The 22,795-nt window shown below is 37.8% G+C and overlaps 5 protein-coding genes across 12 annotated transcripts; 2 read left to right on the forward strand and 3 right to left on the reverse strand.

The window, feature by feature from the left end:
• Positions 1 to 694: 694 nt before the first annotated feature.
• Positions 695 to 2,859, reverse strand: BAG1 (BCL-2-associated athanogene 1). 2 transcript variants are annotated; one of them, XM_021971381.2, is made up of 5 exons: positions 2,552 to 2,859; positions 1,972 to 2,463; positions 1,619 to 1,875; positions 1,353 to 1,499; positions 695 to 1,267 (listed from the first exon to the last, which is right to left on the reverse strand). In XM_021971381.2, the coding sequence occupies exons 2-5, from the start codon at positions 2,207 to 2,209 to the stop codon at positions 857 to 859; spliced, it is 1,053 nt and encodes a 350-aa protein (XP_021827073.2). In that variant the 5' UTR covers positions 2,210 to 2,463; positions 2,552 to 2,859; the 3' UTR covers positions 695 to 856. The 2 variants fall into 2 exon arrangements, with proteins under 2 accessions (XP_021827073.2, XP_021827072.2); XM_021971380.2 differs by having other exon boundaries at positions 1,972 to 2,859.
• Positions 2,860 to 6,770: 3,911 nt separating this feature from the next.
• On the forward strand, positions 6,771 to 9,833 carry CRR1 (Dihydrodipicolinate reductase, bacterial/plant). 5 transcript variants are annotated; one of them, XR_015833446.1, is made up of 11 exons: positions 6,787 to 7,224; positions 7,325 to 7,399; positions 7,499 to 7,564; positions 7,654 to 7,749; positions 7,865 to 7,981; positions 8,059 to 8,151; positions 8,235 to 8,336; positions 8,412 to 8,498; positions 8,861 to 8,951; positions 9,039 to 9,100; positions 9,199 to 9,374. XR_015833446.1 is itself a non-coding variant. In XM_088247856.1 (9 exons), exons 1-9 carry the CDS (start codon positions 6,982 to 6,984, stop codon positions 9,785 to 9,787), a joined length of 1,428 nt encoding a protein of 475 aa, XP_088103982.1. In that variant the 5' UTR covers positions 6,771 to 6,981; the 3' UTR covers positions 9,788 to 9,833. The 5 variants fall into 5 exon arrangements, 3 of the variants coding, with proteins under 3 accessions (XP_088103982.1, XP_088103983.1, XP_021827074.2); XR_015833445.1 differs by having other exon boundaries at positions 9,039 to 9,374; XM_088247856.1 differs by lacking the exons at positions 8,861 to 8,951; positions 9,039 to 9,100 and having other exon boundaries at positions 6,771 to 7,224; positions 9,239 to 9,833.
• Positions 9,834 to 10,947: 1,114 nt separating this feature from the next.
• Positions 10,948 to 17,141, forward strand: SLK2 (SEUSS-like 2). 3 transcript variants are annotated; one of them, XM_021971384.2, is made up of 10 exons: positions 10,948 to 11,083; positions 12,000 to 13,027; positions 13,259 to 13,390; positions 13,538 to 13,586; positions 13,888 to 14,102; positions 14,181 to 14,249; positions 14,759 to 14,859; positions 14,966 to 15,059; positions 15,166 to 15,235; positions 15,924 to 17,141. In XM_021971384.2, the coding sequence occupies exons 2-10, from the start codon at positions 12,053 to 12,055 to the stop codon at positions 16,826 to 16,828; spliced, it is 2,610 nt and encodes an 869-aa protein (XP_021827076.2). In that variant the 5' UTR covers positions 10,948 to 11,083; positions 12,000 to 12,052; the 3' UTR covers positions 16,829 to 17,141. The 3 variants fall into 3 exon arrangements, with proteins under 3 accessions (XP_021827076.2, XP_021827075.2, XP_021827077.2); XM_021971383.2 differs by having other exon boundaries at positions 10,961 to 11,083; positions 11,747 to 13,027; XM_021971385.2 differs by having other exon boundaries at positions 10,964 to 11,083; positions 12,246 to 13,027.
• On the reverse strand, positions 17,005 to 19,043 carry LOC110767747 (F-box protein PP2-A13-like). Its single transcript, XM_021971387.2, has 3 exons — positions 18,462 to 19,043; positions 18,253 to 18,371; positions 17,005 to 18,069 (listed from the first exon to the last, which is right to left on the reverse strand). Exons 1-3 carry the CDS (start codon positions 18,786 to 18,788, stop codon positions 17,652 to 17,654), a joined length of 864 nt encoding a protein of 287 aa, XP_021827079.1. The 5' UTR covers positions 18,789 to 19,043; the 3' UTR covers positions 17,005 to 17,651.
• A 2,234-nt stretch (positions 19,044 to 21,277) lies between these two features.
• Positions 21,278 to 22,020, reverse strand: LOC148297070 (uncharacterized). The gene is made up of 4 exons (XM_088248715.1): positions 21,910 to 22,020; positions 21,670 to 21,828; positions 21,519 to 21,563; positions 21,278 to 21,418 (listed from the first exon to the last, which is right to left on the reverse strand). Exons 1-4 carry the CDS (start codon positions 22,018 to 22,020, stop codon positions 21,278 to 21,280), a joined length of 456 nt encoding a protein of 151 aa, XP_088104841.1.
• Positions 22,021 to 22,795: the final 775 nt, after the last annotated feature.

A 22,795-nucleotide genomic window follows, 5' to 3' on the forward strand; every position in this document is an offset into this window, starting at 1 on the left:
GTTTTCATTTTAGTTCGCAGGAGTTTGTGTAGCTTATATGCAATGCCTTTGTTTGCAAGCAATCAACAATCATAAGCTGTCCAAACCAAGCTTCATCATTGGCCTATTTATTCTTATTATAATAGCACTATTATATTTTCTTACTATATCTTATTTGTGTAGTAGGTATCATAGCCTCCAAGTTAAAATGGATTTGAGGTCAAAAGAGGAAGGATTCTCAAATTGAAAAAGCTGAAGTTTGTAAAATAATCATAATAGAGGGAGGGAACAAATCTTCTCTTAACTAATATTATTATTAGTATAAGGAATTCACTGAAATCATGACATATCTCCCCAATTTATCCACACTTGTTTTATCATCGGATTGGTTGGGTGGGTTAGTTAGTTAGTTCACTATAGATTAGAATAGCCTTTCATCAATGCTCTTCTTTTTGTCAGCTTGTAGTCTCTGCAGGAAGCAAGGTATACCCCATTGGAGGGAGGGAGACAGAAGCTATGGCAGCACAAATTTAAATCACTGGATTTCGAGACACAGATCTACATCTCAAAGTTTGGACACTAATAATTCCTCTAGTAACAAATATACACATAGATAGCCAACTTTATAGTATAAAAAACACACAACCACAGAAATGGAAAATGAATTCAAAGGACAACAGAACTCAAGAAGGAACATATTGATAATAAATCCCTATTGTAGTAAACCCCATTTATTTCTGGTGAACTGAATGACAGATTAAAAGGGTTGGAAACATTTTCATCTAAGTACAGAAAAGAATGTAGAAGAGACAGCAAGCACATTGGAGAGACAATATCAAAACACATCCACACACACAAACAATACGTGGCGGCCGGCTTACTCGAACGATTCCCAATTAAACTTAGGATAGCCAGAATGATTGGTGGCTGAGGCCGATTTGGCTGTCGAAGAGGTTGGGATCAATGCCGGGGCAGAATCGAATGTCTCCCACTGTGTGGTGACAACTACTGGCCCTGAAGCTGAATGCCTTGATGGTTGTTGCCCTTGCTGATGATGTAAAGGTGAATATCCAACTGAATGCCTTGGTTGATGCTCTTGAATTGGTGTTAGCAAATGCCCATTTCCATTGTAATGACTTTGAGGCTGTTGATGGATTGCTCCATGTCTATGCCCATTAGAATGCTTCTGCTGAACTTGCTTTGGAGTCTGACCTCCATTGCTGCTAGGCATGGAGTTTTTAGCTTTCAATATATCCAGAGTTTCAACACACTTCTGCACTCTCCTCACCTTCAAAACAAATTTATAATCACATCATAAATTACCATTGCAGTGCATGTAATTACTAACTTGAGACCATAGTAATTGAAATTACCTGCATTTTCCTCTGCAATTTCACATCTCCATCGCCCATGATTCCGTCTAGTTTAAGCAATTGGTTCATCAGTTGCTCAATCAGAGTAAGCACATCTTGTTCTGCAACTTTTTTACCTTTGGTGATTATTGATTCAAGAGCCGACACCTACAATTACCAACGCCAAAACATTCAGTTTTCCGAAACACGAATTCTAAATTACGAAGAGAAATCTCTGCATACACTTCTGATATAGTACTTGTAAAGACCAAAAGACAATAAAATACCTGGCCAGCGAGCCTATCTACTTCCAAGCTGATTTCAGAGATGGACTTTGAAGCCTTCTCCATCTTCGCATTTCGTCGCATCTCGAGATATCGCTTTTCTTGGCTAATTGGGTCCTCAACTAACACCATCTTCGATCGGTCCTTCACCCCTGAAATGTCAAGAAAAGCCTTTGAGTCCCTCTCCTTATCTTTGTATATCAGCTTCTGATCTTGATGATGCAAACCCGTCGGTCCAGCCAACATTTTCTTCAAGTCCCCTGCACAACCAACATTACATAATGTAATTTGCTCATACTAAAAGAGACAAATTTAGAAACATAATAAAGGTTACGAAATTGAGAAGTACAAATTACCAAAGGAAGATTGAGCGCTAATATTGATTTCATGGTAAATGGACCCATATTTGACCCTAACTCTAATTGTCGGTGGAGGGGCAATGTTGCAATCAGAGTCTGGATTTCGCTTCTGAACCAACATTCCTCCTGGTCTAAGCTCCCACTCGGCTGGCCCCGACGCATTTCCGCCACTGCCAGAACTTCCATTCAACTCTGACAGTGCCACCCCTGTTGCCTTCGTCTTCATTCTCATCATCTTTTACTCTGTAATTCTTGGAGAGATCTCTCAGATTTTTTCTTCCTGTCGATCTGCGTCAAAAATTATAGATACCCAATTGAGAGAAAAGCTTGCTAGACCAGACCCTGCTTTAGAACTCTCTGATTCTGACCCCAGCATCACACCAACCGCCACGCGTAAACAGAGCATGTGGAGAGAAAAACCATAACTTTGATTTGCTTTACACAAGAATCAATGGCGTCTGGCAGAAGAAACAGACCCAACCCATTCACCTGCAAAGTTAAAGCCTTGTACTTGAAGAAAAAAGTACAAAAATACTGAAACGGCTGCAACCCAGAAAGCACAGACGACAGAACCTACCAGGCCTCAGATTATAGATCTCTTTCAGCCAAATGCAGTATTCAAGTCAAAGAGCTGACAGAAATTTTCAAGGAAAAATACTGCCAAGAAAACAAAAACCCAACAAGCTCAAGCCTGAGATCTTCCCAAAGTGGGTGCCGGAAAAATCAATGTGAAATCAGAATCAAAGAAGTTACAAGTCCTCTCTCTCTCTCTCTCTCTCTTTTCTCTGGTTCTGGAGAACTCGAGGAAGAAGAGAAGGAAGAGGAAAAAAAAAAAAGAAGAGTATAAAAAACAAGTGGCCAGCCAGCTAGCTAACCGAGCAGTTGGCACCTCATTATTATATATGTGAATGAATGATTAAATATAGGTACATGATAATTACCAAAAATATATATATGGGTGCATAATTATGCATAAATAATTATTTCTCATGAATTTTTATAAGAATTTGTAAGAAATAAAAATGAAAAAGAAAGCGAAGAAAGTGAAAGAAAGAAACTACGAAAGCCGCCAAAGCTGTCTTAAAGGTTAAAATAACACGGAAACGAAACTTTGGGTCATACACCAAACCAGGGTTAGTTCCGGTACTTGCAGACTTGGTATAGAAAAGTTTCGTACCTTCTTTGGTATCTCGACACGCGTCCAACCGGGGGTAGTTTGGGAACTAAAAAGCGACGTAATCATTGTCCTGCTAATTTTAGGGAGGTTTACGTCGCACACGTGGGAGATTAACGTGGAGGGTCGGCGCTAACTTTGTAGTTTAACGGTGGTGGCAGTAAGTAAGCCCCGTCGCACACGTGTTTCGTTTTCACTTTTATTTTTTAAAATATTTTTGGTGAAGCTAAAATAAATTTTTTGTTTTTCCCCCGAAAAGTCGTTCTCTCTTCACTTGAATTGAAGCCTTCCACTATTAATATTTTTTTGTAATTATTTTCCACTATTATAATCATGCATTGTTTATTTAAATGAACTTATTTATAGGAATAATGAAATCATTGCGCTATGATCATGTTAGGATGCCTTCTTTCTGATTTTCACACTGGTCCGTTAGACTTTATTCATGAAGTAAATTTCGGATTGATTTGCTGTGTCTTGTTTCATTCATATATGTTAAATAATTATTTTAAAAAAACCTTTTCATCTCCAAATGTCTTACTTTTCCAATAACTAAATATATTTATACATTTTCATAAAATAAAATAAAAAGATATTTAATAATCGGCATAAAATAAATATACCGGACCAGGACAAAGTCTTTATTTATTTATTTTTGCTTCAATTTTTTTACTTATTAAAAGGTTTTAGCCATTGAAATAACAAAAAAGGATAAAAGCCAAGAAGAATTCTACAATTATCTGTATGCTTACGTCACAGGAGAAATTTGTCCCCAGAAAAACAGACTTATTTACAAGCAAATGCCACCACCGTCGCACCGACACTCCCATACGTGTAACCAAACACGAGGGAACTTTGTGACACGTGGCGAATTGTGAGCCATGGAGAAAGAGAGTCGCCGCCAAGTAGGAACCGTATGATTTGTTTAAAGTTGGGACTGTGTCTGTGTGCATGCGTGGTTCGATGGAGACGGTGCAACCCACGATAGATTATGGAGAGGGGCGGTTGTTGCCTTTGTCTAACTAGGAGGGAGGATTATCTTAATAATTAATAATTAATTTGGATTATTTCTAATTTTCTTATTGTTTTTGGGTGTTTTTTTGTTTTTTTATGAAATATGTCTTATCTTTGATTGGGGACATGACACCGACCATTTGGTCTATAGAATTGGTCGTCGGGCGAATGGCTTATTTTCCCCCTCTTATTTTTTCGGCAAGGGGGTATTGGATTTTTTATTTTTTATTTTTTGGGGGCAAGAAGGGGTAGGGTATTGGCTTGGCTTTACATCGCAGTGGTTTTATAGAATTTCTGTGGGAGACTTGGAATTATGAAGCACGTGACAAGATACACAATTGTTCTTTTTGTGTACTTGTTTTTTAACAAGTGATAGTCGGTAATATTTGGTCTGCTAGCTAAAAAGATAATCGATCTGAGGAGGTTACATTTGGAATTTTCCTCGAAGAAATATTTCAGGGAGATTTATTATTATACTCAATATAGGGCTCAAATTATATAAAAAATCCTACATGAAATGAATTTTAAAAACACACTCAAAATCCATTTACAACATAACAAAGAGGCTTCGAACATCCTATGAATTACAAAATTACCATCGATTTCTTAAAATATGCCCAACCCTAAAGTCTCATATATAAAAAACCCCCAAATCACTTAATAGGACATCAAAGTAATTTAATAATGAAAATTAAATTCAATAGATGTAGCTGTAATTTTTTGAGTTTTTTTAAAGGTTTGTTTCTAGAAATTAAATTGTGTAGAATTTATCTGTATTATTAATGCTAACAATGAATATATAACTAAATATCTCAATATTTTATCATTCTTATTGTTCATGACAAAATTATCAAACTTTTGAAAACATGCCTTGGCCCTTGGGTCTTGGATCTTGGTGACTTTTGGCAAACATGGAAAGAAAGGGGCTATAAATCTCGACCCGTATTTGGCAAGTCTGGGATCACTAGCAAAATAATCATACAAGATAAATGGCCCAGTTTTATAGGTCCCACACCACACCACAGCCAACCCTTAAACCCTAAGGTTGGTGGTGTTCCAAATTAGATGGAGGCACGTGGAAAGTGCATGTGCCTTAAGTCTAAACTCCTAATCATTTTTGCTAATTACAAAGATTTGGGTCTTCATAAAACCCTGCTAATTAATTAATACAATAAGTTATATTAAATCTTACGATTTAAGTGCAGTTCCAGTTGTTGGTTGTGTATAATAAGCAGTTAGTATTTGTTGGTTCTACCAAAACGTTCCATTTGGGTTATACTAATTGTGTTTAAATATAAAGAAGAGATTTGATTGCCAACGGATTCTAGCCGAGTGAAAAATAGCTTTAATTTGTGGGTCAGTGGTCTCAAGTTCAAATCATTTTTTATTTTTTTATTTTATAGTTTTAGACTATTACTTGTTTTTGTTTTTTTGTTTTTAGATTTGATTATAGGAATCAAAGGGTGGTGGAAGGTCTCTTTAATGGTTAGTTATGTTTTAATTTGAAAACGAAAATCCAACTGCCGATAATTAAACAATTCAAAGGCAAAGCTTGTTGCATCTTTATAACTTACATTGAGGAAAGTTTTTGTTTTTATTTTGGAAAATGATGGGGCACTGGATTTGGACCTCACTCGCAGTCACAAGCAAGCAGGCAGGCAAAGGCTAGCGTGCCCAAAAATGCTTGCTAAAGAGGCAATCTCCCTTCATGCGTGACATCCTCAACAAGCAATATGGGTTTTGAAAATTGTGACTGATTTTCTTTGCAATATTTGCCTGATTTTGACGTTGCGCAAGCTTTGTGGTGTGCTATCAAATTCTGACACCTCAAAAATCAATTTATATATTTCCGATTTTTTGGGTTTATTTTCAAAAGATTAATGGTAAATAAATAGAGAGGTTGGTATAGTATAATGTGATATGTTGGAAGCGACATCATCATTGAAGAATGAAAAGGTATATGGTTTGGTCATTTGGGCTTGGTGTCTCTCATTAGACATTACCAACTCAGAGGTTCGTAATCATTTGCTTACTTTGTTTAATTGCGTTTCATTAAAATTATAATTATTTTGATCTTCATGACCCAAATCAATTCTACGGGTTAATTCTCTGATAAAATAGTTAAACAATAATTACTTGTCACTATCTTAATTGGTTCCTTCTTATGGTCAGTTAATTTGAGCTGTATCATAGGGTAACCCCAAATGAGCCACCTTGTTTAATCTTTTACAGGAGGTCACAAGAATTTCTTATATTTATATACAAATTTGAAGAACAAGTCTTCGTCAACATTATTAAAAATAAAAACCAGCTTAATTCTTGTATTGAGGAAAAATCAAACTCCGTTAATCCAATCTAGAAATTCATAATTACGTTACTTCAAAAAAAAATCATAATTACGTGAGTGTTGACCGTGACACCTTTGACTCTTTCGTTTGCATTATTAGTTTATGACAGTTCAGCAGTCAGCATCCAATCATCATTAGCTAGTCTGGAGAAATTGGGAATTCACCACAAAAATAATAATAGGTGGAAACCCAAATAATTTGACAAAAGGAATGGAAGCATGTGAAAACCACAAAAAAAAGAAAAAAGAAATAGAATTTGTTGCTTGGTTCCCAGGGACGCATGGGCAACATGGACCAAAAAGAAAAGCTCCAAGCCTCCAAGTGAAACATGCATAGCTGTCCATGTGTCCATTTGTCACAGATTTCCCTCCAAACAAAACCAACCAACAAAACAAAAACCTTATCTTAGAGACCATGAAAATGGTAAAGCTTATCTTTTGGGCATAGACATTGCTGAGCTGAGAAAAAGCCATGGCAGTAGGCCTGAGCTGCCAATTTCACTCTCTGGCCTGCAAGACTTATCAACATCCCAATGCCAAATCAAGACCTTCCATGTTTTGCTCAATGCAACCCCCTCAGAACAACATTAAGGTAATTATAAATGGAGCAGCAAAGGAAATAGGAAGGGCAGCTGTAATTGCAGTGACTAAAGCCAGAGGGATGGAGGTGGCTGGTGCAGTGGATTCTTATCTAGTAGGAGAAGATATTGGCAAGGTATATTTATCTCTTTTCTACATTGTAATACAATGTATATTTGAAGTAACAACACAGTAATATAATGGGGATGTTCTGATCCTTCCTTCAAACAAAGTAGGTGTGTGACATGGAAGAGCCTCTGGAAATACCAATAACCAATGATCTCACAATGGTCTTAGGCTCCATTTCTCAGGTAACAAATCAAAATCAAAATCACCTCCTTTTGTATGTGTTTGTGATCACTCTGTCAATGTTAATTTCTCTCAATATTGCCATTTGTGTTAATTGGCAGTCCAAAGCATTGGGGGTAGTTGTTGATTTCACTGAGCCTTCCAAAGTCCATGACAATGTAAAACAGGTAAAAAGCCACATTAATTCATGTAAGTTTTTGCTTCTCAGTTTCCATGCATAGTATGAAACATTAATTAAAACTTTCTTTGTTACTAGGCAACAGCATTTGGGATGAGAAGTGTGGTTTATGTGCCTCAGATTAAGTTAGAAACAGTATCAGCATTATCTGCATTCTGTGAGAAAGCCAGCATGGTGAGCACAGAGTGAGATGTCATGCAACAAGTTTTCACAAGTTTCTGTGCTTTTCTTTTTCACTTCCTTGTAACATTGAGTTTCTCACTGATAATGGAGCTGCTACTTTGTTCAGGGTTGTCTTGTTGCACCAACTCTATCCATTGGATCTATACTCCTACAACAAGCTGCAATTTCAGCTTCCTTCCACTACAACAATGTAGAAATCGTAGAATCAAGGGCAACTGCAATGGTAAACTCCGTTACTAGCTCTTTAAAAAATTGCAAACTCGGTCATGAAGATATGCTAAAGCTGTGTTTGGGAAACAGGATTTTCCATCATCAGATGCAACCCAAATTGCCAACAACCTGTCTAACCTTGGCCAGATTTACAACAGAGAAGATATTTCAACAGATGTTCAAGTAAGCTCAAGTACAAAACTTGGTTTTATAGTTGATGCCTTGGATTGGAATGGAACTCATTATTATAAATCTTATGGCACAAGGCAAGGGGCCAAGTTCTGGGAGAAGATGGAGTTCGTGTGCACAGCTTAGTCCTTCCAGGGCTTCCTGCCAGCACAACGGTTTACTTTTCTCGTCTAGGAGAGGTATGTTTCTGGGCTTACTCATTTCTTCTCATTTGAGTAGGTAGGTATTGGCTTGAACAACTTTGCTTTCCACAGGTTTACTCTCTGAAACATGACATCACAGATGTGCAATGTCTCATGCCAGGCCTTCTCCTAGCAATTAGAAAGATTGTGCGCATTAAGGTAATTAAAATTTTCAAGCATCATGCTTCAATCGATATTCGATACTGATTATCATGTCTTCTTATTGCAGAACCTGGTGTATGGGTTGGATAAATTTTTATAAGCATCCATGTTTAATTTCTTCAATCTCATTGATGTTAAACCTCAACCACATAGAGAGAGTTCCTGTCATCCTCTAAATGCAAATTAAAAAGAATTATGGTTTTAATTTGAAAGGGAACAGCAGAAGAGAAAGAAGGAAGATTTTGTAGGGGCTTGTACCTCTAGCGCTCCCTCCATTTGAACTCCCTTGTAACTGAAAAAAAACAAGAATGAATGAAAATTTTGTTAACTAACTTTATAGTTGAACTGGAAATATGCAGAGCATGAATCTAATCCAAGGCAAACAATTTTATGCTTGAATGGCGCAAAGCAAAAGGCCCTTAATGCATATTCGGGTACTTTATCAAACAGGTGGCAGGCACACACCACCCCTCTTTTTAATTTATTTTTGATTAAATTTGATATTATAGTTTTTAGATAGTTGCAATTGATTGACAGAAATACCCTCAATTCAATGGGACCATGAAATATATGTTGTACTGTACAACACCTACGATTAGGTTTGTTCTCAGTTCTCTTCCTTTTATAGTTGAATTTATATTCTTTGGGCTCTTTGGAATGACCGTAATTCTCGTATCTGGGAGTGTGTGGGTACTAGTCCCACGGGTTTAGTATTTCAGGCCTCTTCGTGGTTGCAGGAGTTTCATAGTCTGCTCTTGGGTCAATCACCTTCAGTCCCCCTTCAGCCTATTCACAGATGGATTGCGCCTAGGGACGGTTTTGCCAAAGTCAACGTCGGTGGAATGTGGCTTGCTGCCGATCGTTGTGGGGGTATTGGGGTGGTGATCCGCAACGAGTCAGGGAGCGTTTTGGCGGCTTGTTCTAAAAAACTTAGGAATATTGGGTCTCTTGATCATCTTCACGCTGTGTCTTTGCTGGCGGGTATCCGGTTGGCTGTGGAGTTGAATCTCCAACGGGTTTGTTTCGAGTGCGGCTCCGCCAAGCTTGCTATAGCTGTCTCGCAAGATACCTCTGTTGCTTCTAGTGGGGGGGTTTTGATTGATGACTGTTGTGTGCTCCTCTCTCACTTCCAGTCATCTTCCGTGGCCAATGTGCCTAGGCTTTGTAACCGTGTCGCTAACAGGCTTGACTTGTTTGCTTTTCATTTGCACCAAGATTGTTTTTGGTTTGGTGAGGCCCCTGAGCTTGTTCAGGAACTCCTCACCCAAGACTGTTGCCTCAGCTAATCTTCATTGCAATGAATCGGTTTATTTCAAAAAATAGTTGAATTTATATAGTTGCCATTGGGCTGGGCTTTACATGTGTTATCTTAACATAAATTAAGGAAGCAAACAATTTTTTTAATTTTAATTTCAGCCCAAATTGACAAAGCCCGATTTGATTTCTTACAATGTAATATAATATGATGAGTTTTTGCCTTTATTTCTTTTTTGAGTATCAGTTTTTTCCTTTTTGGATGGTGGGAATTTTAAATTACTTTTAGAAAATAAGAATAGTGCAAAGAAATAATCCAGTAAAAAAAGTACCCAGGGAATCATAAGATATATTCTTATTATTTATATGAATAATTTAAGACCAAAACAATAAAATACTGATGACCACCGCGTGATCAATTAAACATTGAGAAGCAAAAGCTAGTTTAGGGTTTCTTTTTCGCTTTAGAAAATTAACTCAAGAGTATGATAAAATAAGGGATATCTTAAATTAATTTAATACACAAGAAAGAAAGGAGACTCCAACTTAGAGAACAAGGGACTCAAACATGAATAAAAACGACGAACTCATTGCCTTGGCCGCCAACTGATATTGCGTCTGCGTGACAAAAAGTTACAAACTATTGAAACATGCTAATCAAGCAGTTTCTACTTTCTACTGTTTGCTTGCTGAAGCCACACTAGGGCGTTGTTCTATTGTTTGTGCGTGTCAATCCGACGCTCTGTCTCTCTCCTTTTAACGACCCTATACGGTGTTCTAAAATCTCAATCCCAAAACCCAAATTCGGTCATTATAAATCGGATATCAGACACCCAATACAGTAGGCCCACCTGTACGCTTTTTCTTCAAACTACTATAATACCCTTGCAAATTGTCTTTTTTATCCTCGTTTTCGTTACCGAGAAGGGGTAAGACTCTAGACCTACTCACATGGAACTGGATGCACCCAATCCATTCTCTTACAGGCTAATCCAGGTATTATCCTCACTGCCCATCATAGGTAACCTAGAGATCAACTAATAAAATTGCGCCACGTTGTCCTAGTCCTCGCGTCGCCATCGCGCGATCTATCACCGACTTCTTTCTTCTACCGAAAACAGGACACGTGCCGGTGATATAGGGCAGAGGCTACCGAAGCAGCCGGTCACTCCTCCTCCAATTCCCGCTAGGTATATAACCGGAGTAGTCCGACTCTTTACTTCTACCCGTCTCTCTCTCTCTCTCTCTATTGCTCTCTGCAAATTTCGGTTTTCCAAATTAAGCGAGAAAAGGCAACGTTTCGCTTTTTACAGCTCCCGATTTCTGAGGTCAGTAGCGGCCGTACATTTATCTAATTCCATTTCTTTCAAAATGTTTGCTCCAATTTTTTTCCCACCAGTTAATTAATCGTTTTGGTTAATTATATTATGCTCTGATCGATCTCTGGACTGCAAAAAGCTCACTCTTTTTCTTTGTTAGCTGTCTTTCAAATTTCGTTGCTGCGTTTCGATCTTCTTCTTCTTCTGCTTAATTAAGACTTCTACTAGTGTTATTTTGTTTGCGGATTGTTATAGTTATAGTTTCTTCTTCAAATCGACCTACTTTGGGTTCGATCTTTGTCTATGATTCTCAGTCTCCTTGATAAAAATTAAGCTAAATCTCTCTCCCTTCCTTTATTTTTATTTATATCTAAAAATTGTCGGTTCAGTTGAACTGAGTTGCGTTTAGATCCTCCATAAATGATGGCTTCACGGCTCATAATCTTATGACATTGTCTGATGGGTAGCTCGGTTAAAAATTAGGGTTTTGTGGGGCTAACTAGAAGATTAACACCTTCGAACCCTAGGGCTTGGGTTTGGGTCTGTTTCTTTGATACTTGTTACTCTTTACTTTACTTATCTGGTTAATATTAGTTTGGAATTTAGTTTAGTTTCTGTTTTTAATTTTCTCGTTCTACTGCTGATAGTGTTGTTTCCTCTTGTTTATCTTAGATCCCCATGAGAAATTGTTGAAAGCTCATACAGAATATAAATATTGTGCGCCAATTTGGTCGCATATTTATCGAATAATTGGGGATATTAGTGACACAGTGAGGTGGGGATACTGAAATTGTCTGTATTTGTACTGGTGACACCGCCCGTATTATATTTGTGAGCTGTTTTTTTTTTTTTGAAGAATACTTATTTGTTCTGTTTTTGATTGAGTGGGTTGAGCATATTAATTATTGTAAAAATACTAAGTCAGGCCTGGCTCTGGAGAGCTACTTAGACTCTGGCCACCAAAGGGCGGTGCCTCCTATGGTGCCTTCTCGGGTGGCTGGAGGATTAGCGCAATCTTCATCAAGTTCTGGAATTTTCTTCCAAGGGGATGGGCAGTCTCAGCTTGTAGTTAACTCTCACTTGAGCTCATCTTTTGGGAACTCTTCTAATTCCATTCCTGGAACTGGGCGTTCAAATCTGGGTCCGGTTTCTGGGGACATGAATAATGCAGTTTTGAGCGGTGTGGCAAACTCAGGTCCAAGTGTTGGGGCAAGTTCTTTGGTCACAGATGCGAACTCTGTACTTTCAGGCGGTCCCCATTTACAGAGAAGTGCAAGCATCAATACAGAGTCATACTTACGCTTACCAGCATCACCCATGTCGTTCTCATCCAACAACATTAGCATGTCAGGGTCATCGATTATGGATGGGTCTTCTGTAGTGCAACAAAATTCTCAGCATGATCACAACTCTCAACAAATCCAGCAGAATCAGCAGCACCAGCACCCGCGGCAGCAAGGGGCTTCTAGTGCTACTTCATTAGCCACGTCTCAAACTGGCCAGGTTTCCCTTCCCATAGGGGCGCGAGTACCTGGAGCTTTTATTCAGGATCCAAATAATTTGGCCCACATCCAGAAAAAACCCCGGTTGGATATCAAGCAGGAAGATATGTTGCAGCAGCAGGTGTTACAGCAGCTACTGCAAAGGCAGGATCCCATGCAGTTCCAAGGCCGAAGTCCACAAATACAAGCCTTGCTTCAGCAGCAGAGATTGCGGCAACAGCATCAGATTTTGCAGTCTATGCCTCAACTGCAGAGAGCCCAGTTGCAGCAGCAGCAGCAGCAGCAGCAGCAACAACAACAACAACAACAACAACAACAACATCAGTTGCAGTTGAGACAACTTCAACAACAATCGTTGCAGCCAGTATCTTCTGTTAAGCGCCCCTATGATGGTGGCGTATGTGCTCGTAGACTGATGCAATATCTATATCATCAGCGGCAACGGCCTTCTGTGAGTTCCTTGTTTGTTTCATTTCATTTGGCAATTTTTTTTACCAGTTCCCGTTCAGATTTTTTTTTTCTTTTCCATATATGCATTCTCTTTCCTAATAATATCTTATTCACACATTCTTGTTCTTGGTGTATCTAAAATTCCAAATCGCAACGTCGTCTTTTCTGTTCACTTGAGGTAATTCCATGAGTAACGTTTATCAAATTATGTGTGAATTTACATTTTTTACAGGACAATAGTATTGCCTATTGGAGGAAGTTTGTGACAGAGTATTACTCGCCTCGTGCTAAGAAAAGATGGTGTTTGTCATTATATGATAATGTTGGGCATCATGCACTTGGTGTTTTCCCTCAGGCTGCTATGGTTAGTTTATGTGTTGGTTAACTCTTCCATTATAATTGAATCTTTGTACGTTGAATTTCCGATTTAATTTGTCTTTATGTTATCTGCCCTTCTTGAATATATGTTTGTGGTTCTCACATGTGAATCTTTTCTTCCTTTTTTGGCAAGGATGCGTGGCAATGCGACATTTGTGGTTCTAAATCTGGAAGGGGTTTTGGTAAGCAATTTTGCCCCTTATTTTTCTTATGGTGCTTCTTGCACCAGTCTTGTGCTTTTTGCATGGATGGATACATCAAAGTCAAAGATTACACTCGTTTTATTTATTTAAGCTTCTACTAACTAGTCCTCTTTACAATCTGTATTATTTTACTCTCTTTTTTCCTCATGCGTTAACTTTTGTTCACAAGTAAATTAGATATGCTTAAGGATATCATATGACATTACCTCTTCAAAATGGTTGAAATATTTATATTTATGATGTTGAATCCAACTAATTAGTTTCATGGACATGGTTACAGAGGCAACCTTTGAAGTGCTCCCTAGACTTAATGAGATCAAATTTGGTAGTGGAGTCATCGATGAACTTCTGTTTTTGGACTTGCCACGTGAATGTAGATTTCCTTCTGGTGTAATGATGTTGGAGTATGGGAAAGCAGTTCAAGAGAGTGTATACGAGCAACTTCGTGTTGTTCGGGAGGGTCAGCTTCGTATAATTTTTACGCAAGAATTAAAGGTAGGTAAAAATTCTTCATTTGGTTGTTGGTGTTTATTTCCTGGTATGCTTCTAACTTTCTCCTTTATGAGTTTTCAGATATTGTCTTGGGAATTCTGTGCACGGCGCCATGAAGAACTTCTTCCTCGTAGGTTGGTTGCACCTCAGGTACTGTTTGTGTCTCTTGTTAAGTTTTGCTTTTACTTGGTTGACCCATGCATTTTACTGGATGTATGTATAAGGAAATAGCACAATGCCCTATCTTATCATTAATTTTGATTTGTACTGTTTTGTTTTGAGTTTTGGTAATTGTGGAATACAGTGACTGGTAACGATATTCAGTGATTTAGCTCGTTTGTTATATGAAATGTTCAATTCTAGAACCTAGAAAGAAATTTGTTAACACTCAAGAGAGTAATAAATCTGGCCTTTTTCTGTCAAAAGCTTTCATGGGAATGTCACAACCCACTCTAAAATGGTAATACTGGTGTAATTTCTTGGTATGATTGTTTTCCAATGAGCTTGATTATACTTGTACTTCTGAGAACCTTTTCTAATAGCTTTTTGTTTTGGTCAGTGGTTCAAATATAATGAAATAGATCAAATAGTTTGCAGAAAAGAAAAGTAGATAAGATTGGGTACAGACTTTATAACTTATGAAGCTTTCTTTTCTCCAGGTGAATCAGTTGGTTCAAGTTGCTCAGAAATGCCAAAGCACAATTGCTGAAAGTGGATCTGATGGGATATCTCAGCAGGATCTACAGACAAACAGCAATATGTGAGTTTATGAAGGGATCGGTGAACTGCATTTGTTGAGCAGTTGGGTATTTGACTTTACGTCCTCTTCGAAGTAGGGTTGCACTGATGTTTATTGCTTTCTTCAGGGTACTGACAGCTGGGCGGCAGCTTGCAAAGAGTTTGGAGTTGCAGTCATTGAATGATTTGGGTTTTTCTAAAAGATATGTGAGGTGTTTGCAGGTATATGCTATTGAATTTATGGACATGTGTTCTAATTTAAGTACACTTCAGTTATATTTTTTTATTCCGAGTTTTATTTTAGTTGCTGACTGCCAACTTTTAACAGATCTCAGAGGTTGTCAATAGCATGAAAGACTTGATTGACTTCTGCAGGGAGAACAAAGTTGGGCCTATCGGTAATTTCCCTTTTTTCCATTCTTGTCATTTTGTAACTCTGTGCTGCTGCTTTGCATGGATGGTCAATCATGTTCTTGGTACTGTTTTCTGGATTAATTCTGTGCCAGTGCTATCTTAGACAACTTCTTAACCAAACCATGGCATGATTATACAACTGATACCTACTTGCTAGTGTTTGAGCTTTATTGAGTCATTCCTTGGGTGAAGCATCATCTCGTGGAATGAAGATGACCTTCAATTTCCAGCTAAACCTGTATGATTCTTGAGGTTTATGTTAATTAAATTGATAGAGATTTGAAGCAAGTCTTGAGGATATAGATTTGACTTAATGGAGATTTGAAGTAAGTCTGGAGGATATAGTAGATTTGACCTTTGACTTCGTCCCTTGTCACCGCAGCTGTCGTCTCTATCCTATCCTTCCTGTAGGAAGTAGTTTCTCCATTGTTTCTTTGTTTCAGTTTGGCCTTTATATTTCATTTAAGTCAACAAATTTAATGCAATGAAGAATTTGGTACTGCTGACCCCATTTATAGGGGTTTATTGTTGTGGTATTTGTTTTTGTGAAGTTTAGTATGTTTGTTTGTTGGTTGGCTCAGTTGAATATTAAATGATCTGGCTAGAAAGAACTATTATGACTGTTGTATTCATAATGATTTGTCTACTTTGATCTTATGTTGACAATTGCAGAGGGCTTGAAGGTCTATCCTCGGCACGCCACTGCAGCCAAGCTCCAGATGCAAAAGATGCAGGAAATGGAGCAGTTAGCAAGTGCTCAGGGTATGCCCACTGACAGGAACACTCTCAATAAGCTAATGGCATTGCATCCTGGGATGAATAACCAAATCAATAATAACCATCACATGGTCAATCGTGGAGCTATGAGTGGTTCAGCACAAGCTGCTTTGCAACTGACTACTTACCAGAATCTGCTCTTGAGGCAGAACTCAATGAATTCAAATGCAAACTCTCTTCAACAGGAGGCATCTTCTTCCTTCAATAATTCCAACCATAGCCCATCGTCAACATTCCAAGGTGCTGCTGCTTTAATACCCGGATCCATGCAGAACTTACCCGGTAGTGGTTTGTCAAGTCCCCATTTACCCTCGCGACAGCCGCACCAGATGCAGCAGCGCTCACTTAGTTCTAATAGCTTGCTACCACAAAACCATTCACCTAGCTCCCAAGGAAACCAGGCCTTGCAGCAACAGGTGATCCAACAACTGCTACAGGAGATGTCCAATAACAGTGGGGGAGGTGGACAACAATCTCTTTCTGGTCCAAATGCAAATGGGAGTGTGGGAAGGAGTGGATTGAGTTTTGGAGGCAACAATCCAGCGGCAACTCCAGCCACCTCCAATGTCTCCGGAGGTCATGGCCCTGCTCCAAGCAGGAGTAATAGCTTCAAAGCTGCTGCAAACAGTGACTCTTCGGCAGGTGGTGGTAACAATGCATACAACCAGAGAGCATCTGATTTACCCTCAAACCTTCACTTGCAGGAAGATATGGTACCGGACATCGCCCATGAATTCACAGAAAACGGTTTTTTTAACAGCGATCTTGACGATAATATGGGCTATGGCTGGAAGGCGTGACTAACATAATTTGGCCTAATTGGCTCCCATTGGGTATGTGGCCAGCGTATATCTTTGTACAGGACAATTTAAAATAGCTGTTTTACCCCCTTCTATTTTTTCTCTCTTTTAAATTTTCCTTTTGTCTCCTTATGGAATTTGTTGTGACATCGCGCATTTGTACTTGAGTAGTTCAGTTCGGTAGGAGTTTAGTGTTTTTTTTTTTTCCTGAGGGTTTTCTGTCTCCATGTCTTGCAAGTGTAATCTACTGGATAAAAAACTCTTGAGAACAGCTTTAGTTTCCCAGTAATATGATATTCACATATTTCACTCCCGTGTTTCTGCATATCTATTGCATTTAGTTTAGCAGGACGATCATGGTGATTTCAACCCGGTAACCCCATCTTGGAATTGCCAATTTGATCTCTGTAACCCTTGTTTAGAATACAATTGGATGGATTAGAATACAAACAAATATGATATTGCAAAGATGGGTTCTTAACGGCATCTCCCATCAGAATTGGGTTCTCAACAGCAATCAAACTTTATTCTCTCGTGTTGTTTTGAAGAACCCCCATTCACATTGATAGACAAACGAACATGGAAAAGACATGCAAATGACATTACTTTGCTTCAAATGTAAACATGCATCTGATTCTGACCCGCCCATGATTCACTGTTTTAGGATTCCAAACCCAGCATATTGCATGCTTACGGTTTGAGCTGCCTCCTCCTCCTCCTCCTCCTCAGTCCTTCTCTTCATTTCAAGTGCTTATATTAATTACACATGTTACCCTACCCTAGCGATATATATATATATATAGACTACCTACCTACCTACACTTCATATTAACTTTTCCCTAAACTTGCTTGGGTACATTAACACAGAGTCTAAGCTGAGACCGCCTTTGGTGTGTGTACAATCAATCTGGACCATTGAAAATTTGATCTTCATAGGCTTGTGGTTGTCGATGACAACAAAATCACCCACATGGTAATGAACCCAACTGCCTTGTTGATGCAAATAACATTCTGATAAAGCGTGCTGGCCGTCTGATGTTGATAACTGGAAGCGGACAGGCTTGATGTGCCAGCCATGGACTTGATCGACGTTGCATACTCGTCGGCCAAATCTTTTTGGACAGGTTTTGCCCAGCTGAAGCCGGAAGTATAGGCTATAGCTCCCCGGGGGAAACTCAAATTCTAGTTCACCTAGAGCTTCAACCCACCAAATCTGTTGAAGATATGCAACTGTGTGGAACCTATATATTACACATATCAGAAAACAAAAACCTGTGTTACTTATTATTAATTACACATATAATTAAGGTTCTTTTCATATATAGTCATTATTATTAGGTGTTTATGCTAATTCTTTCAGAATCTAGGAGTTGAATTAATCTCTGTGGTCCAATTGAAACTGTGATGAGTAGGTAGCTAGGTACCTTGATTCCTCAGTTGGAATATGACTCCAATATCTTCGATCATCTATTCCTGTTATTCGTAATGCCTTGGACGAAATGGACAAGAAAACTTGCCCACAACTCTTGTCCAGCCAAACTTCCTGTAAGGAAAACAAAACCAGCAATATTATTACATACATTACATACATCAACAAGTTTAAAAATAAAAGTAAAATGGCTTTTGGGGGTACCTTGGTGCCAGCATCGAAACAATTGGGCTGGCACAACCTAGCGTAAATCTCTTTCTTGGGCAAATTTTCATGATCAAGAACTTTGTCGACAAGAAATTTATAGTTTGATGGCAGCTTTGACTCCCAAACAAAATCAGCCAAAGAAGCAGCACGGAAAGCCCTGTTCATCTGTACCAATTTACAAATCTCCGGCGGATCCAAGTACATAAAGATGGATGAGATACAACTCTCTGGTAAATCTCCAAGACCAGGTTTTTCTGGAGGAGAAGAAGAGCCTAATAATCCAGTACCGGTTTTCCTCAGAAAGATAGAGAAACCAGTCCCCATATACAACCAAATTTATGAGTATGGTATATAGAGTAGTTTGATTCAAAGGTAGAGGAGGAGGTGAAAGAGGATATATTGATGACTAGGAGGAGGAAGGGGAGGAGATGAGATTGCTGATTTTGGAGCAGTCCCTACCATTTTCTTCATGTATAAGGAGGAGGGAAAGTCATTGGCATGGTCATTAGGCAACCTGTGAGTTTTCAGCAAAAGTATGAGATAGAGTGCATGGAATTAATAGGAATATAAATCTTTTTTTATCACAAATTGGGAATTATTATATGCTATATTTTAGTATATATATATATATATATATATATATATATATATATATATATATATATTCATAGGGGGCGTGTATAGAAACCTAGCCTAGTGCATGGTAGTGGAGCATCAGATTCATTCATATAGATGAGAGACTTCGATAGCACCACCAAATACACCAAGGAAAAACGAAGTATGAGTTAGAAATGATTTTTCGACAGAGAAAAAGAAGTTAGAAATGATTTTTAAAACCGAAGTCCAAGTGTTGTTGAGATATGTGACAAAACTGTAGTAGTGGGACAATCTGGATATAATGGAAATATTTGGGATTATTATTATAAATTAGAATCCACAAAATGCCCTAATGAGATTTAGTTGTTAGTAAGTTTGCAGCAAAAACTGTTTAGCAGTCAGGGTTGCACATGGCCTAAATTAAATTAAAGTAAGTCTCATGTTTTATCTGCCCTACTTTCTCCTCGTGTGGTTTTCACGTACCATTAACAAAATGATTAAACTCAATTTATTTTCTTGTAATCCTTTTATTAATCGGAATTACGCGTGGCTAATCTGCACGTTATGTGATAATTAATTTTATGGACACCTCAAGAGAGAGAGAGAGAGAGGAAGCAAATGTTTTCCACATGGGTAAGATTTTTATGCTTTTTCGACCTTTGAATGATTGTGCTTGATTATTTTGCTTTCATGTACCAACCGTGAAGACTTGTGTTTTGGCCCTTGTGCTATGAAAATAAAATTGGTAAAATGTGTGTGAATATAAATCAAACCCAACCACATGCTTTGAAGAAATTATGTTCGTACAATATTAATAATGTTAGGTTAAGGAGATCCAAAGTCAAAGGAAAGCCAGGGGCCCCCCCGTCTTTTAAATGAATCATTGAGTTAGGAAACTTCATTAATATTTCTAGTAATGTGCTAAACACATGAATTAATATAAATTTGTTTCCTAAAGGTAGGGACTGCTTGGTCCCTCCCTCATGCTCTGTCAATTAATTATGTTTCAAGGCTCTACAGATAAAGAAATCATAAAGCAACCAACAAGCATGCATTACAGAAATAAACTAGCTATAACTATAAGAGACATTAATATAATTAATAATTTCAACCAAAAAAAAGAAGTTTAATATAGCAAGTGAGGACATCATCCACTTGTTCACATGAATCATGCTTATATATAAGTAGTAAGCAGTCTCACTCTAGCTATAGGTACGCTTTGGCGCTGCTAAGTCAGCATCAGGACAAAGTACAGACCATCCATTCATTCATATACGATCCTAATCCTAATTTCTAAAAATGATTTGGAAACAAAGAGATTAGGTCTTGAAAAAGAGAGAATTATAAGAAAGTCTATACGGCCTAATCTATAATCTATAAGAAAGTCTTGACATCACGCACATGATTCTCAAGGGTGGAGTTAGGATTTCAAATTTGGAGAGTCAAAATTAATACGTATACAAGCTTTAGTTGGATTGATTTTTACACTAGGTTTAACAAATTTCACGTACCATATATATATATATATATATATATATATTTGAAGAGGTCACATGTGTTTGAAATATGAGAGTTTTCTTGCAATATGTATATGCAATGGCATGTTACATGTGTTTGAAACTTTGGGGCGACATGGTAACTGTTGATCCATGAGTGGCTCCGCTCATCTCATGATGATTCCAATTCTATTCCACTAGGCGTGTGTATGTATTTATCGAAATATAAAAACTTTTATTGATAGGATGAGTACATATATAGAATAGAAGGGATTTAATCTAAAGTTGAGAGCACAAAAAAATTATAAAAAAATAAATGTTTTTTGAGCGGGCAGCGACTGTAATTTCCTCCATGCAAGTTGCAAGGCAAGCATCCATGGGTCTAGTCAAGGCTTACCTCCCTTTTGCAGATGCAGCAAGCCTTTAAAAGAGAGAATATTAGTTATGTATCAAAGGACAGACAGAAGAAGCATGAAATTAAAGAGATTGGAAAAAGAGAAACACCTTCTCGTTTGCCAACCATGTTTGGATGCATTTCTTATGATACCGATGCAAGCAGGGCAAATTGATGAGATCTTCTTTCCTTTTATACTCCATCAAACATATTGCGCAGCTTTATATAATATATTCATTATTCAACAAACACAAACACCATCTATTATTATTTTTATATGTATTTCTGCATATACAATAAACACACATGACACGAATTAGAAACTCTTACGACTCTTTATTTTCATCTGTAGAATTTCCCCTTTTCTTTGGTGGTGGTTTGTACTTATGAGATGGTAACCGGGAAATAACTTCTTTTGGTAGCCCTTTGCTCACACTGCCACTAGATTCTTCTAATCTTCGCAATTCCTGCCAGTGACACACACACACATATATATATATATTATAACACTACATATATATAGATTTTCACAAGGAGGCCGGCCCTGTTTGCTGGTGGAGGACCTACCTCATAACTCATCCCATCTGGATCCACATTATCATGGTTTCCAGCCTGCATTTTTAGCACAGGAAAAAAGAAAAAAGAAAACCAATTATTATTATTATCTATAGAAAAGAAGAGCATCCTAATTAAGAGAAAATAAAGTGATTAATATTACCCAACGGGGTGCTTCTTCCATGGACAAATTCTGAAAGTCATCCCCCATTTCCTCCAAATGCAGGGCCATAGCCAGAGCTTCATCGTTCTGAAAAGCAACAATGGGTACCTCCTGTATATCGTATACATATATATAATCAGCAGCAGCAGCATATACTTTCTGAAATATAATATTTAATTATAAGCTAATTAGTGATCCTCATCTTTTTCATGTCTATTTTATTTTATTTTGATTAAGTACCTGATTTGGAGGAGGAGTCCATACGGCTGTGGGAGTGTTGTGTTCACCATAAAAGTACGTGTTAAACACTTCGTCTTCATATGAACGGGCAGTTTGCATATTATTTCCCATCACCACCGTTTCATGCAGAATTTATTTACAGAGGAAAATACTCCGTTTCTCCCAGCTGCAAAGCACTTGCTGCCCATTCAAAGTGAAATTAGTTTACATTAGTCAAATACGAGTCAGTAAAAACTGAAAACATATTATTTCCAGGATTTTATTTGCGTAAATTAGAAAGTGATAAAGAATATATATATATATATATATATATGATGACTAACCAAATCCTTCAAAATTCAGATGTCAGGTTACTCCCATCTCCATGGACTTATTATATATTTGACTGGCTCTCGCTCTCATAATAAGCTGCACGAGTGGATCTAGCCATAAATGCAAAAGGATTTTGTCGTGATAAAACAGTAATTACATTTTGATTTATCACAAAGACCATGGACAAGTGATTTATTTAGTGAGATACAAAGGCAATGAATTGTTAATTAGCTAATTTCGCTGACAAAAGCTAGATGGGAATGAGGAAAGGAAAAACAAACAAGAGTGGCGCAGATGACATATGACATAAAATTCACACGCAGATAAAATTTGAATTGTTTAGTATTTCCACATCTTTAGGGGCTGATGTTGCATTGATTTATGCTTAATTCCTAGACAAAACTAATAAACCCTACTAGTTTTGAGTGTTGATCTAATTTTCTACAATCCTTCTCCATTAAGGAGTTACCAATACCACGACTCCACGAGGTAATTATACTACTTCTCGTACTCTTTGACCAGAAAAAGAATCCTCTCTTACTCTCTTAGGGAGTTACAAAGAAAGAATTGTATA

This window comes from Prunus avium, chromosome 2, assembly GCF_965620075.1.
Source record: "Prunus avium chromosome 2, drPruAviu1.hap1.1, whole genome shotgun sequence".
NCBI lineage: Eukaryota > Viridiplantae > Streptophyta > Magnoliopsida > Rosales > Rosaceae > Prunus > Prunus avium.

Coding starts and splice junctions, on each gene's coding strand:
- LOC148297070 (XM_088248715.1), bottom strand. CDS start 22,020: ATGGGAAATAATATGCAAACTGCCCGTTCATATGAAGACGAAGTGTTT. Junction 21,829..21,909: donor GGACTCCTCCTCCAAATCAG/GTACTTAATCAA, acceptor ATTATATTTCAG/AAAGTATATGCTGCTGCTGC. Junction 21,419..21,518: donor CAGATGGGATGAGTTATGAG/GTAGGTCCTCCA, acceptor TGTCACTGGCAG/GAATTGCGAAGATTAGAAGA.
- CRR1 (XM_088247856.1), top strand. CDS start 6,982: ATGGCAGTAGGCCTGAGCTGCCAATTTCACTCTCTGGCCTGCAAGACT. Junction 8,152..8,234: donor ATATTTCAACAGATGTTCAA/GTAAGCTCAAGT, acceptor TTATGGCACAAG/GCAAGGGGCCAAGTTCTGGG. Junction 8,337..8,411: donor ACTTTTCTCGTCTAGGAGAG/GTATGTTTCTGG, acceptor TGCTTTCCACAG/GTTTACTCTCTGAAACATGA.
- BAG1 (XM_021971381.2), bottom strand. CDS start 2,209: ATGATGAGAATGAAGACGAAGGCAACAGGGGTGGCACTGTCAGAGTTG. Junction 1,500..1,618: donor TAGATAGGCTCGCTGGCCAG/GTATTTTATTGT, acceptor TGGTAATTGTAG/GTGTCGGCTCTTGAATCAAT. Junction 1,268..1,352: donor AATTGCAGAGGAAAATGCAG/GTAATTTCAATT, acceptor TTTGTTTTGAAG/GTGAGGAGAGTGCAGAAGTG.
- LOC110767747 (XM_021971387.2), bottom strand. CDS start 18,788: ATGGGGACTGGTTTCTCTATCTTTCTGAGGAAAACCGGTACTGGATTA. Junction 18,372..18,461: donor GTTTCGATGCTGGCACCAAG/GTACCCCCAAAA, acceptor TTTTCCTTACAG/GAAGTTTGGCTGGACAAGAG. Junction 18,070..18,252: donor ATTCCAACTGAGGAATCAAG/GTACCTAGCTAC, acceptor TGTAATATATAG/GTTCCACACAGTTGCATATC.
- SLK2 (XM_021971384.2), top strand. CDS start 12,053: ATGGTGCCTTCTCGGGTGGCTGGAGGATTAGCGCAATCTTCATCAAGT. Junction 14,250..14,758: donor GTAGGTTGGTTGCACCTCAG/GTACTGTTTGTG, acceptor TCTTTTCTCCAG/GTGAATCAGTTGGTTCAAGT. Junction 14,860..14,965: donor CTACAGACAAACAGCAATAT/GTGAGTTTATGA, acceptor TGCTTTCTTCAG/GGTACTGACAGCTGGGCGGC.